The sequence below is a fragment of the Motacilla alba genome, chromosome 18 (assembly GCF_015832195.1).
Source record: "Motacilla alba alba isolate MOTALB_02 chromosome 18, Motacilla_alba_V1.0_pri, whole genome shotgun sequence".
Taxonomy (NCBI): Eukaryota; Metazoa; Chordata; class Aves; order Passeriformes; family Motacillidae; genus Motacilla; species Motacilla alba.
Window position 1 is genome coordinate 7,572,467 of NC_052033.1, and position 15,295 is coordinate 7,587,761.

Here is a 15,295-nt window from a genome sequence, read left to right on the forward strand (position 1 = left end):
AGTCTGTTGGAAGTTGAATGTGTGTGGGACAAACGCAGCAGGTTTTTGCCTCAGGAGTGCAGTGCTGAGCAGCCTCTGGCTCCAGGGCAGGAACTGCCAGCATTTGTTCAGGCCTCTGCTGGGAGCAGATCTCCAGAAGTGATTTTACTCCAAGCATGCTTCTCTGGCTACAGGGCAAGCTTGGGGGAGTAGGAAGATGTTCATTCTCTGCTTTGTAGAACTGTAGGTGAGTTGTGGAGCCTCCTGGTGTCGGCAGGAATGGCAGAAGGAGCATTGTGTGACCTTGGTGAGGGGCTGAGTGCCAGGACAGGCTGAGAGCAGCCCTTACTGCAGCATCAGAGTCCATTCATGGAGAGAAACAGCCATGGTCAAGTCAGTCACTACAGGAGCTTCTCAGAGCTGCTTGTGAGCTCTTTGTTAGTAATCATTATGATTAATCACCCAGCTGGCACAAGGCAAAGAAACCTCAGTATACCAGTAACAACAGACTTAGAAACGACTCTTGCCTGCCGAGATGTAAAACTCCTCTTGAGCCGAGAAGTACCAGAGGCAAGAATATATTTTTAGACCCTCTCCTGCACCTTTGTGTATCATTTCTGTTTATTTCCTTTGTTCAATAGACTGGAAAGACTGCAGTGGAAGAGAGCCTCGGCACAGGGGACACACGGAGGTCCTGGAATGCCTCCTTCAGCAGGTCCGAGCAGCTCACCAGCACTATAACTGCAGAGGTAAGGAGGAGTGGCTGCCTGGTGGGGCACGGTCTGAAGCCTCAGTGGTGCCTGTAATTTTTAGCAGTTTTCTAACTAGGTCATACCTTCTCATTCATCAGGAAAAGAAAGATATTACAATTGGCCCATCTGGAATCACTTTAGCACGCTATCTCGCTCTTAACCCTTGAAATTAGTTGGATGAAAACGTCTGAAGGCTGCAATGCGCACACACACACAGGCACAGTCTTTCTCCATACCTACACACCTATTGATTTGGTTTTCCCCACAAATTAGTTTCACACAGGATTCCACTAAAATGTTTCAAGGAAGGCTTTTTTATTTTTTCATATAAAGAAATACTTTAGACAGTTAACAACTGGTTTGGATCAAAAGGGAGGAATTGGCTGCCTCCAAATGGAAGACACTAAGTGGATGGCATGCCAATTCATAATGAAAAATACTTGCACAATGCAATGGGAGGATAAGATTGCTACATTTCAAAACAGAATGGATCAAAACTAGAAGAGAGTTCAAATCTCAGCCAATCTTCATTCATGAGAAACAGACTGTGCCTTTAATAGCTCAAGAGCCAAGGCAACATCTTGGCATTCTTTTTAGAGCCTATATAAAAACTCCTGTTCTATATGGGTTGTTGAAAAGTACTATTTATTTTCTTAAAATAAACTTCTAACTGGAATAATGCCTCATTGCAAAGGGAATTACTTTAAATGGAAAAGTTAAACTGTCATGAAGTTTTCATTTTTCTTCACCTAGTATGACTGATATATCAAGTTGCATCAATTGATTTAAAATCATAGAAATATTTTAAGTTAAAAACATCTGGCTGAAATGAAAAGATGCAGCCTATGTTCTTTACATGCAAATTTGTAACCATCACACTGATCCACGGTCTGCCACAACCCATTGTAACCATAGCAACTTAAACTATTCATCTATGATGCTTGGAAAGGAGATACTGCAAGAAAATGTTGTTTCTCTAATTAAAATTCATGTAAACATTATCACTTGCAGGTGGTCTTGGTACTGAAAATACAGATGATGTATTCTATCTCTTACATGGCTTTTTGTGCTATTAAAGAAGGGGTATTTTTGTGGTACAGTTTTTCCTTTCTGGAATTAGTGCCTGTCTCAGCTCTTTCAGGCCACCTTTCCAGTCAACAGAGACTAAGTGATGGAACATCTGAAAATATTCTTAGTATAAATTGTTTTACTGACATAGCAGCCCAGAACAGAAGCAGTTATAAACATCATGCAGAAAATACCTCCTTTTGACATTCTGACACCAGTGCCTGCTTCTTATAAAATTCCACTGCTCCTGAAATTAACCCCAGTCTCAAAACCGAGAAAAGATCACTTCGTGGTTGATTTCCTAACACCTTTTCCATGAATAAGAAATTACAATACAGAAAATGTGTTTAGCTCAGAACATTTTCTTCCATGCCTGAAAGGCTGTGCGACCTCACATGAGGCAGTACACTGGAGTCAGCTTGAGCAACACCCTTGCCTCCAACCAAATAAAAATCTCATAATTGCTTGTAATGCTAGCATTACACAGTAGTATATCTTGGATAAATCAGCATGGCATCATCTCAGGAGAACCTTTGGAATTTTCCTTAAATATATGATTATGTCAATCCCTTTTATTTCACTAATTTGGCAAGGAATCAAAACAAAGTTTGCAGGAAAAGTAAGAATTATGATATCACTTTGACTCAGCAATTTTATTCTGATATTTATCAATCTCAGTGGAATCTGAGGAGTTTGATCAAGGATCTGAGATGATCTGAGATAAGCTCAAAAAAAAACCCCAAATAACAGCTTTCATTTCATGTAATACAGAGGTTAGATTTCTATTCTTAATTAAATGTAAATTAGCATGATTGACTGACAGGTTGGAAGTCAGCCTGGCCTGCTGTTTACACGCAGGCTGAGGACCTGCCCAGGCATTTTTCTATTCTTTGCCATGATTCCCTTTACCACATTCCAGTTAATGCCAACCTTGGGATCTCTGTTTGCCCCATTTGTTGTGGAGCTGTCAGTAAACAGCTGGACATTGTTTGAGGAAGATCCTTGACTCTGCCTCCAGTGCTGATGAGCTGTGAGAGCAGAACCAGGCTCTGCAAGAACCAGAGCTCTGTGGGAGCAGAGCTGGGATCAGTCCTGGTGCCCAGGCACCCCGAGTGCCCCACAGTGATTCCCATGGGGGATGTGCTTGTGCTGCTAGGGCTGGCTCAGAGGGCAGGACAAGTGGCAGGAAGGTGGGGAAAACTGAGAGTGATCAATCTAAATGGTCTGAGATTATCTGAACAATGCAGGCAAAAGCCTCAGAAGCTAGAGGAGCTGGAGGACGGGGCTGTGTGCTGCTGCTCCTGTGGGATCTGGGAGGGGACATTGCCCACATTCCAGGCACATATTTGCCCAAGTCTGTTCATTCAGGCTCTGCCTTTTGCCCTGTGCTCTGCATTGCAGGCGCTGGAGAAAACAAGCTTACAAAAATACCAGGAAGAATACACTGGAATGTACAGTGAGTTTAAGAGCTTTTGGAATTAGATCAGCTGTTCCTTTTGAACCTGCTCTGTGATATGATGAAATCTCCTAGGGAATTACTTAGGAAGCTTTGCTTTCATATGTTTAATCTTCTGGAAAACCCTGATGATTACAAACAACAGTCATCCATTTGTCTTCATAATTCCATGCTACAGACTATCATAACTGAGTTACAACATTTGTATGTCCTGGCAACACTTCAAATATATTTTTAAGTATTTTTTTTCTTTTAGATCTTTATTTCTAAACAATTCAGAGTGGATTAAGTAATTGTGTGATGCTTCATTAAGAAAGGAACCCAACTCTTCAGTAGAATTCTTCTGAAATTCAGTTGAAATGTATTTTACTAGACAAGTCAGAGGTGAAATAAAAATGTTCTCATTTTAACTTGATTCACAAGCAGAGCATATAGTTTTAATTGCATTTAGCAAAGAGAAGGATCTCTGATTCCACAAGGCATTTAAGATGTTTAGATAATAATTCTTTGTGAGAATATATGAAAGTAGGCTTGAAAACCAAGCTATAGACTGAGCGGCTCAGGTTGAGAATTTAAGAAGAGACTCCAGATGCACACAAGCTTGAGGAGATAGTTCTTATTCTTCCAATGGGTTGCTTTTAAGTATGGGTTGTAGTTACGTAAAAAAACTGCAAATAAATCTTCATACACCCTCTACCTTCAAAGAGAAAGGCTGCCAATGTCATAAATACACCTTTTTAATTAATTGCCTCTTTCAGATCAGGTTTGAGTGCTTCTGATCTAAATCTAATCACTGGAAATTCTCCCATGTTGGCTGCTATGTGCTTACTCCCAGGCTCCTATTAAAAGAGCTCACAGCTTAGTTTCTGTATCATTTGTTAATACAAACTTACTGTGTTGCTACTGGTGCTTTTCTATGAAGATTACTCTATGTTATTTATTAGTTAATTAAGTAACAGACAAAGTTCCATTTCCTGCAGGTCCAAATTATCCTCTAATCTCAGCTCCATGTTTTCTGGCTTCTAGACACACAATACTGTAAAATAAAAGCAAACAGCAATATAGGAGAGTTTACCATCTCCATCTAGTTTCACATTAATTCTTTTGGCTTCTGCAAAGCTGTGGACTAAACCCAAACCACTAAATAGACCAATAATATATATTTCACTTGTAATGTGCCCTCTTATTTTAATGCTGCAGTCTCTTGGTGTTTTATAAAAAATTATGTTGCTTTGCCTTCAGTAATTTCCTCCTGCATTCCCTCTGTAGAGATGGAGGGAATACAGAAGAAAATAATTAGAATGAAATTTATATTCCTAAATTGATCTTAACCCTGGAAGAATGAAACAGTAAGACAGGAGTTTTCATGCAGCATTTGGTTTACATTACTGCAATACACTGAAAAAAGTTCACAGTAAAATAACCATCATCTGAGGAGATATGGATAGAAATACAAATTAATATTTTCAGAAGGAGAAGAAAACAAAGGAGTAGTCATGGATTTGGATGAGTCTGTTTAAGCTGAAGAGTGCATTGGAGAATATGCCATGGAGAACAAGTTTGCACTGGAAAGACAATGGATTTGATGATCTAATAAGTCTCATACATCTGAACTGTATGATTTCACCCCCAACAGAACCTTGTTCTTTTTGTACTCCCTGTTCCACAGAGCAGTAATTATTGCTAACAATGTGTCTGCTTGCTGAGGCTTCCAATGTGCCAATCATGGTGCAAATTTATTCAGCATTTAAAATAAGCCGAGCACTTCCACAGATGGAGTTGTGAAAACAGCAAATTTAGATGTTCTTCAAATATTGAAAATTAGAACTCACCAGGGAGAGACAGACAGGCCCCTCCTATTCTGCACCAGAGGTAAAGTGGGAAATACTCTGAGAACACCCAAGCAGATGATCTGGAGCTTTCAGCAAGTGGCTCTTCATGAGTCATGTTTTTTTCCCACTGGAGAAGGGTGTCCCTCAAAATGTTTCACACTTCAGTCTGGATGGGGATCCAGGCCTCATCCAAATAAACAGTTAGATCCTGGGAAAGTGAGATGTACTTTCACAGTGACATTTTTTGTTTTGTCTTTCTTTTCATATCACAGCAAATATCTGAACAATTAACTCCATTTTTCAAAGTATTTCTGCTGTTTCTCTTGCAACAACATTAAACAGAACAGACGTTGCAAAAACCAAACCCAAACCCAAACAGTATTAAATGCCCATTGCTTTCAAATCCACATATAAACAGCAACTGCCAGTACATTACAGAGTCCTGCATGTCCCTGATTGCCACCTCTTGGTGTCCCCTCCAAACCTGCTCACAGGCGCATAGGTGTTCACAGCTGTTACACAGAACTCATGGCTTTCAATGCCCATGGGAAGATATTTCCTTGGCTTACAAGGCCATGCATGAGAGAAGACATTTAATCAAATTCATCAAAGTGAAAAGAATGCAATGTATAAAAATTTAACAATATTTTTCTTAGAACATTGGGACAATTTTATAAAATTCTTCTGTTGGAGAGCTGGCTCAGAGATGCTGGCAGGCACACAACAAGTCTCAGCTTTGACATGAAGTGAACAAAAGAGTTTAACACCTCTTTCTTGGACTCCAGATTACTAGGGAGCAAAGGTAACTGTGGAAGCTCTGAGGCAATAATGAGTGGAAGTTGTTGTGATGGAGAAAAAAAAAAACCAAGCAACAGCAGATGCATTTAATGTGATATAGAGAAAGATGAGGGTTAATCTGGTCTCCTCAAAGCTTTTCCTTAGGTTTCACTGGTGATGCTGGGATGTCAGTGTCAGCCAGTGCACCAGTTATTCACTTCTAGAAGCTTAAGCTACATGCGGTAAGAAATTTAGAAATTACAACACCCTAAAATGATGTTAACTGATGATTCAAATCCCTTCTTGGGTTTTTGAGACCACTTGTAAAATTCCCATCCTTTCTAAGCATTAAGAGCATGTAGGGCTGGTTCAAGCTTGCCTCAGAGCAAAACAGCTTAATCTTGTCTGAGTTTGAATCAAGTAAAGAAATTGCCTGCTGCTGTGTATCACTAAGTTAATGAAAGCACCATCAAAGGGTTGCATTTGAGCATCTTTCTAAATGTTGTCTTTTGAAAGGAATGTAATGGGCACTGACTGAAATTTAGTATTGTGGTTCAAGAAACAAAGGTTTTTTATGAGATACTAACTGAAATTTAAGAGCTGGGTTGGGTTTGCTTCTTTTTCCCATTTCAGAAAGTTCTAAATTACAAAATGCTGGTCGCAAGCAATCGGTTTCCAGAAGCCTGAAGCACCTTTTCCATTCATCAAACAAGTTTGTGAAGACTCTGAAACGGTTTGTCATTCCTTCTCTGTTCCAGGAATTCTGAATTTTGGCAGTTGTTGTTCTGTATTAAAGAAAAGAACCTTAGAAATATGTGTGAATATGCCACTACTGACGAGACAGCAATTGGTCAGAATGAACTGATAAAATCACAGATGTGTAAGACTGGTGCAGCTGACAGGAAAAGAATGCTCCAGCTCCTACTGAAATCAATAGAATTTTTTCCTTGTACTTTTGGAAGTGGATTCAAATTGTTACAGAGTGAAATATTCTGTGTAAACCCAAAGTGCAGCTACTGAGCTGTTTGAAAGCACTGCCCCTGTTGCTCATCATTAATGAAACTATGACAATTATTCATTCATAATATAAAGCACAGAGCTCAGATAACACTTGAATAGTCCACTGGCAACAAGCTACACAGGTAGAACTCTGACATCCTCAGCTGGGTTTGCAGCCCACTGGGACCCAGCTCTCAGCCCTAATTATTTGTTTTAGCAAATGGAAGTTGCTTATTCTGGATTATTTCTTCTTTCATTGCCAGGAATGTTCAATTTGCATTTTCTTCTTTGTATTTTGATAAGATTTTGATTCTTTCATAAGAGCTCTCCAGAGTCTTTAAATTCCCTGCAGTAACTACTTAACATATGTAACTAATTGTGAGGGTTGATATTGAAAGGAATGATCTCCATAAAAAGGTTTAGAGATATGTTGGCCAAATTACACTCAATTATACCAATATAAATCCATTATAACCCACCCAATTCCAACTGAGTTATTTCAGATTTACTCTGAAGTAAAGGAGGGCAGAACTAAGCACATTAACAATAAGTTTTAGTAGAATTTCTGATTTCTAAAGGGCATAAAGCCTCCATTTTGTACTGTGTATTCTGGCAAAATTCTCACTGAAACTGCTTTCAGTGGCTCACACAGATCCATAATCTCTTAGATTCATGTAGTCTCACATCATCTAAAGTTTGGGATAAACTTCCCAAATATTTTTCAGAATTTACTGACTGAAGATGCATGATCTTATATTACAGTTACACAGAAGTTTAGACCAGATGATTCACTTTGTCTCATCAGAACTTAACATCTATGATTCTTTGAGTAAATTTGGCATGGATGTGAATAGACATGAAAGGTGTTTGATAGTGTTTCCTTCTCTCTTTAGGGGACTCTACTTATCTGTTATACTCTTTTACAAAGACAGTTTGTTAGTAACCAATGAAGATCAAATCCCAATTGTGGAAATCGATGACTCTCACAGTAGTTCAGTTATGCAGGATTTCCTGTGGTTCACAAAGGTAATGGGAGTCTAATTTCATCTATTGCTTCTGCAAATTTGTTACCAGCAATACATAGGCCTTAGCTCATCACTCTGAATGTATGAAATAATGTCAGTAAAAAGCTAAATTATTAAATTCTTTATTACTCATATTGAAGGCAATTTTCACAAACTAGTCATGTGGATTAAATCCTGACTGGGCCACTGACAGTGATAAAATTAACTCCTAAGGTATGATCCTAGATGAGTGATTGCTATATGGGTACTTACAGATTTTATGGACATTTAGAGCAAGAGCCTAAAGAAATAAGGGGTTTTAAATTTGGTATTGTGGTCGTGCCATCACTCAAGTTGTCTCTCACTAATTTTTTTATACTGCAAAGAACAGTAAATCAGTTTTGCACAACAGTCCAAAATCAATTGAAACAGGTTCATCATGTTTACAGAATACCTCCTGTGTGAGTCAGTATCTGTGCCATGTTTATCCAGTCAGCTGACTGCCATCTGCAGAAACACAAAATGTGCAATATCTACTGGTTTTTCAAGTCCAAATTGCATTTTAGTATCACTTCTGCTTTTGCAAATGCTGAGAACAAGAACTGGTTGAAGGGGATCTGTTTTTGCAGTTGTCTTGCATGTGGGATGACATCAGGTGGCTGAGGCAGAACATGGCTGTGTCCGTGTCCTCATCCACAGCACTCCAGGCCAGGCAGAAGATGCTTTCAGCAGCAGCACAGCTACAGGTGGGTCCCATGGCATATTTCTGTCTGTTAGCTCAGTGACTTTCTGATCTGCAACGGACAGAGCTGCCAGCTGTCCCAAGGACTGTTCTTTGGAGCAGCAATCTCATCTCCAGAGAAATGAGGCACTGAGTTTCTCCTGCCAGGAAGAAAGGAGTTATATTAGCAGTAAAGAGTAGGAACAAATGAAAGAAACAATAGGAAGAAAGAACAAAAGAAATACACAAAGAAACAAACAGATATGAACCAGTAAATTATGATCAGAGAAGCCTGTGAGTTTGCAGATTGGGAATTCAAAGTTATAATCCTAATATTTGCTGCTCAAAAGCTTCTTATAGCCTATTCATTATTAATTATTAATCTCTTAATGAAGCATTTAAAGTCTGTTCTATTCCAGCCTCTGCTACAGACGCAACATGAGTGTTACTGAACAGGTCACTTAAATCCTTCTGTGTCTCAGTTCACTACTTGTTATGCAAATAGAAATTACACTTTCTCCAGCAGAACATTTCTATCTTTATTGTAAAGCTTTGAAGTTGCGTTACGTTGGGTTTCACGACAACATGAAATCTCTAGATGGCAGGTAGAGACTTTAATTAAAATAGTTACTTTGTGGGAAAATACATTTTCAAAAAGCTGTGTGCATGGTTGTTATTGAAGAAGTATATCCAGGCCTCACTTTCTCCTACCTTTTCTTGAAGTTGCCAAAACTTCACAGAAGATCTGTGGTGCACTCCTGGCATTTCTGCAGATCCTCACTGCTGACACTGTGCTGGCCACAAGTCCCCCCAGGGCGGTGTCAGCACAATGACCTGGTGTGCAGCAGCTGGGAGAGCCACACACTGTGTGGCCATTGCTAACAATATGCATGTGGGGTTTGTTTCACACCTTTTGGTGAGCATGTTGTCCAGGAGAGCAGCCTTCCTGGGCAACCACCTGTCTGGACTGATTTCCCCAACATGCCCTGAAAAGCCAGCCTGCTGCACATTATTGGAGGACCACCTGTGGAAAGCAGCAGCTGCTTGTCAGTCCTTTGAGCTGTCACTAGAGGAAGTATCTGCTGAATGTTCCCCCAGTGGGGTTGGCTCAGCTCAGGTGGCACACTTTTGGTTAGCTCAGCTCCATTCCCCCTGGCAGATCCCCTTGAACAAAAAACTGCCCTGGGAGACACCCAACATCCCCAGGATATCTTGGTTTTATTGGTCACCAGAGATGCAAAGTACAGAGCTTGAAAAACAGAGACACAGCAAATATGCCCATGTGGTGTATTCCCTGATGAAATTTTGCCAAATTTATTGCCCTAAATGTCTGTTCTGTTTTCTTGGTCCCTGAGGAGCACAGGGATTGTCACACAGCTGCCAACGGTGTGTGGCCTAATGGGATACGCCAGTGGAAGGATCTCAATAAAGTTTATATGGTTGAATACTTTTTATTGAGGCAGTTAATAGACTGACTCTGCAGGAATTTAGGACAGAATGGAAAAGATCAGTGATGACACAGCTGCTCAGGGACTAGATCAGTAGACTGAGAGACAACAGGGATTGCAACTTTGCCTGTTGTTACCACCAGACAACTGAAGCAAACAAAGCACAAGTGATGATGCAACAAGCTAAGTAGACACAAAACATTTTAGGGCATGAATCAGTCCCATATTGATAATAGTACGTCCCCCATTCCCTGTGCTGGAATGTCATCCACAATATAGTGACAATAAAGAACTGTTTGTTTTCATCTGGGCACGTTCAGTGACTGCAGTGATTAATATGACAATTGGATGGCTAAGGACTACTGCCAGGATCTGCCCCAGCTGGAGACACAGAGACTAGCACAAAATGTACACTCAAGACACCTAGAGTCAGTCAGAGAAGGAGACAAACCCCAAAAGGCAGAACAGTTGAAAAGGGCAGAGGAGATGGGCTATATAGACCCCAACAGTCTGCCCTGGAAAGAGATGCACAAAGCTGAAATAGATAACTTATACTGCCCAAACCCAGGCACTGTGTTGACTACTGAGAATTTATAAACAATTTAATAATATTAAAGTTGATAATTAAATATTGCCTGCTAAGTTCAGATAATTAATTTCAGTATAATCAGTCAGTTTACAATGTCATTAAGTTAATGTACAGCACTTCCCCAAAGATACAATGTGCTTCATTGTGAACTCAAGTTTTCCTTTTACACTACCCTTCTCCCTACCCTTCTCCCAGCTTACTGTAGATCTCTTGAAAAATCACAAAGTAACGAGCATATTTTAAATGTTATGCATTTTTCTTTACAACATCTGGGAATCTCTTCAGTGGCTGGTCACTGGATTGAGTGTGTTTTCACCTATAAGCAGATGCCTTACTGTGTGAGGAAAGGGATTTTAACAAAAATATGTATTTTATGTGGAGTCTCTTTAAATTACTTTTTTTTAATCCTCACATATTTTCCTGGAGTGCTTTGCCTTGGTAGTTTTGTGAGTTTCTGCCTGTTTTGTCTAGCACATTCTTGGTATCTGAACTAAAAGCATTCGCGTCTCTTCAAATCCTGTGCTTCACAAACACACTCCACAGTTTAGCTCCAGAATTATTTACATTCAGCATAAACATGAATGTCTCTTTCTTTTGTTGCTGAAAATAATCTGAATAATTTTAAAATGGAGAACAGAGAATGGAGATTATAGTTAATGAACATAGAAAAAAATATTTAAAGTGTCTGTTATGAGTGATTTAAGGAAAAAGGAAGACTTTTATATGATCTCCGACATTTGGTTGTGGGAAGGTTCAGATAAGCACCCAGCTCTTAAGCAAGTTCAAATCAAAGGAATCACCAGCAGACCAATGAGTGCTTTCAAAAGTCACATCCTTCATCTTTACATGACTAGGCAAAACTAGGAATTTTGGCCTAAATAAGTGAATTTCTTTGCAGTAAATAGGTGAATTAATTTGCCTTTTACAAAGACATTGGGTCATAATAGTCTTTCTGAGGTTCTCCATTAAACATTGGAGTAAACACTGCTGGACCAAATGCATCAGAGGATCCACAACTCAATCCACAAACACAACCTAAAGGAAACCATTTCCTTTTGTCACCAAATGATATGACTGTAAGGCAAGGGTTTGAGAAACACAGTGTATCTCATTCTTAGTGAAGCCAATAGGAGTGATGTCAATGAGCAAAAAGTTATGTTTCAAATTATATTCTCCTGATATGCGATAAATAACTTTCATTTTCTATTTGTTTTCTAGAATTTGCTGGGAACTCACAATTTAGGCAAAGTTTTTTATGAGCCAATCAAGGACCGACATGGCAATATGCTGATAGTTACTGTAAGAGAAGTGGAGAGTCTGTACTCATTTTTTAATGGCAAATGGATGCAGGTATCCAAACTACAAAGCCAGAGGAAATCCCTCTCAACTCCAGAGGAGCCAACAGCATTAGACATCTTGCTTATAACAATCCAGGTAGTGCTTTGCTTCTCTTACTGTGTCTTATTTGCTTTTGTAAAGCCTGTGCCAGAGCCCTGATTTTTGGAAGCATCTTGTAGAATTTTAGGCCTTAGTCCAGTGCCCAATAAAATTAATGGCAAGGCTCCCATTGAGAGCAAAGACTTATATTACTTCCAGTGGATCTAGGATCAGATCCTTCATATGCAAAATATCCATGCAAGTCTAAAGAAATTACTTCAAAGTCCTAGCAGAGAACAGTAGTTTCTATCAATTTCGGGAAACCAGGCATGGAATTTTGTAGCAAGGGATATAAAAAAGCTTTAAAATTCTCTGGGATGTTCTTAAGCACCTATACAGACACTTAGAATTTCTACACTCGGTAAGATTTTTCCATCCAACCTTGAAAACTAAATCCAGGTTTTTAACTTTATTGTTCTACTTAATAAGCTTATTCTGTGGGGGTCCGGGTTCCTTGGAGCCTGGTATATAAGGCTAAGGAATCCTTTACTGACCATAACCCTCCTTTAATTTCTGCATGACATACTCCTTGACTTGCAATTAGAAAAATGCCTAGGTAAGGACTGATCTCAGAAGCTGCTTGGCACACTCAGCTCAGTTACCATCCTTGAGTGGGGGTTCAGCCCTTCAAGAATTATCTCTGAACACACATTAAACTGAGACAGTTCATGTTAAAATCAATACATGTTTTCTGTAGGTAACAGCAGCCAATCTCCCTAAAACTCTTGCACAGTTACCCAAAATACAAGATAAATCATTGTCTTAGTCCCTTCTTTAGCACTGTCCATGAGATGATGGCTGCTGTGGTTAATTTTTGAATTAGAGGCACTTTCTGGGGCACAGACTCTACTTTTCATACGGGGAAGTGACAGGCAATCAAAATATATGTTACCAGGTTTTAGGAATGTTAAAAATTTTCCAAAAGACAATAAAACTTACCTGATCTATGCTAGATTTAATGTATTACAATGTGTGAAAGGTGCAGAAAATTGTCAATCTGGGCAAAAGTTTTTTATTAGGAAAAGCAAACTACAGTCCTGATCAGATTTCCACAGAGATCCTAGTGGAAAAAATGTTCCCCTAATGGTTTACACATTCCTATCTAATGCCCACCCTTTCTTCTATTACTTGTTTAATCATCGAGAGGGTATTCTGTTCATGAAGTGCTTGTGAAAATGAGGGTCTAATTGCACTGGTCGGAGCCAAGCATAGCACTGGCAGATAATTTGATGGTTCCAAGAGTAAAGGCATAGGGCCAGGTGTCTTAATCCTCACCCACTGCAGAAGCACACATTTCTCAGGATGGATGGCAGCAGACATCATTTTTCAGGTAGTTTTGGAGAACTGCTATACATAGCCCTAAAAATGTCTCCTGGCCTCAGCAAATTCACCATCAATCCTAATTTCTTCTAAGCTCTATTTGTTGATAAAGATATTTGTTCAGAAAACGCTGCCACTTGTTCAATTTTGCAAGCTACCAACCCCCATGCTGACAGAGACCTCCCTGTTGACAGCAGGTGATACAGAGCAGGTTTTGGAGAGATGTGGGCTGGGATCTCCTTGGGGACAGTCCTGGCTCCTGCAGCCCCTCTCTCCCAGCTCTTCCCCAGTGCTGCTTTGCTCCCTCTGTGCAGTCACGAACCAAACCCAAACCAGGGAACTGCTCGGCTGAAAAACAACAGCTCCTTTTCCCAAGTTGTTTTTCAGAGGAATCAGTTCCCTGCCCCGGCTCGCCACTGAAATGATCAGACAGGAGGCAGAGGTGGGGGTTATTTAAGCCAGTTTAAACACCACAGTTGCAGAAGATTGAAACCTCAGGTTGTCAGAGCCAATTCCTGCATGACACAGAGACCTTAGAGATCCTGTGTATGGCTTTAAGTGAGAAGTTGTCCAAGTACACCCGAACTACCAGAGATTATTCATATGCTTAAGCATGTGCTTAAATGCTTATTGAATTGGGAACGATAGCTGTAAAAACATTTGCTGCTTTTAGCTCTCAAACTCTTCTGCTTATGTGGAAAAAATATGAGATTTTTATGTAGGACTGTTTCCCTTAAAACAGGACATACTTTCCTATCACAAACGAAGTCAGCAGCGCCTCCCTCCCGGCTTGTATCTGGGTTACCTGAAACTCTGCAGCTCTGTGGATCAGATCAAAGTGCTTGTGCTGCAGAAGCTGCCCAATGTCTTGTGTCATGTCAAAATCAGAGACAACAGCAATGTCTCCAAGTAAGTGAATATATAGATTTACTTACACAGAGAGAGAGAGAGAGAGAGAGAGAACAGTTGTTTTAAGTTTTAGACAATTGATCAAATGTTAATGCCAAGGCAATTCTGCCATTGCAAAACTGTAGGTGGCAGCATGGTTTGGTTCAGGTGTGTGGCAGAAGGGTTTGGCTCCAGTGTGTGCCATCCCAGAGAGCCCTGCTGAGCTAAACAGGTGCACCTGAGTTTTCCCAGCAGTCTGAGGACCTGTCCAGAACACATGGATAGGGGCCCATCGGTTTCTAAGGATGGTATTCCATGGTTATTCCAGTTCTGCACAGGGCTAATGATGTATTCAGAAGATCATAGCCTGCAGCCCTGACTCAGCTTTCAGTGGATTCAGTGCCACCCTTTCCATGGATTTTCACTGACTATGGGGTGTTGGTGTGGGGAATTTTTCTGTTTATTCTCTTGTGTGATATCTGGTTTTTTCACCCTAAACCACAGCAAAAACACAGCAATTGAAAACCATATTTATAAGTGCAACCAGCCAGCACACTTTTGTGCTTCGAGAAAGCCATTTTCCCCTTGTCCACTGCTTCCCTTATCTATTGCCAAGGGCCCTGTTTGTACTGCCTGGTCCTTGCCCAGTGGGAACACATTTTATTGACCTTTTTCTGGAGCTTTTTAATCCCACATCATTTCAGCAACCAGCTGAGAATTTTGCACGAGGTAAAAGGAACTGGATATTTACACAGACGACAAGGATATCCAGAATGTAGTAGTGAATACTAACAACAATGTTGAATGGAATATAAAGGCTAAGGCTTCAGAGTTTATAGCAATCCCTGACTCTTGAAGTTTCAGATCAGATCTTTATTTAGGAACAGATTATACCACAACTATTACTTGTCTTGTAGTGGGGTTTCCTGTACATTCCTTTTTTGTGTGTGTGTTTGATGCTGGCTGCTATTCAAGTCTGAATACTAGGCAGGGTGAATTAGGGATTGGATCCAGAACTATGATTC

The 15,295-nt window shown here is 40.1% G+C and overlaps 1 protein-coding gene across 2 annotated transcripts in view; it reads left to right on the forward strand.

Moving 5' to 3' along the window:
- ANKFN1 (ankyrin repeat and fibronectin type III domain containing 1) overlaps positions 1–15,295 on the forward strand; it is a 107,089-nt gene that overhangs the window by 76,154 nt on the left and 15,640 nt on the right. For both annotated transcript variants that reach the window (XM_038157499.1, XM_038157500.1), the window contains 6 exons: positions 621–728; positions 6,498–6,597; positions 7,757–7,889; positions 8,497–8,613; positions 11,844–12,059; positions 14,125–14,291. In XM_038157499.1, coding sequence (XP_038013427.1) covers positions 621–728; positions 6,498–6,597; positions 7,757–7,889; positions 8,497–8,613; positions 11,844–12,059; positions 14,125–14,291 — 841 coding nt within the window. The remainder of the gene's footprint in view (positions 1–620; positions 729–6,497; positions 6,598–7,756; positions 7,890–8,496; positions 8,614–11,843; positions 12,060–14,124; positions 14,292–15,295) is intronic.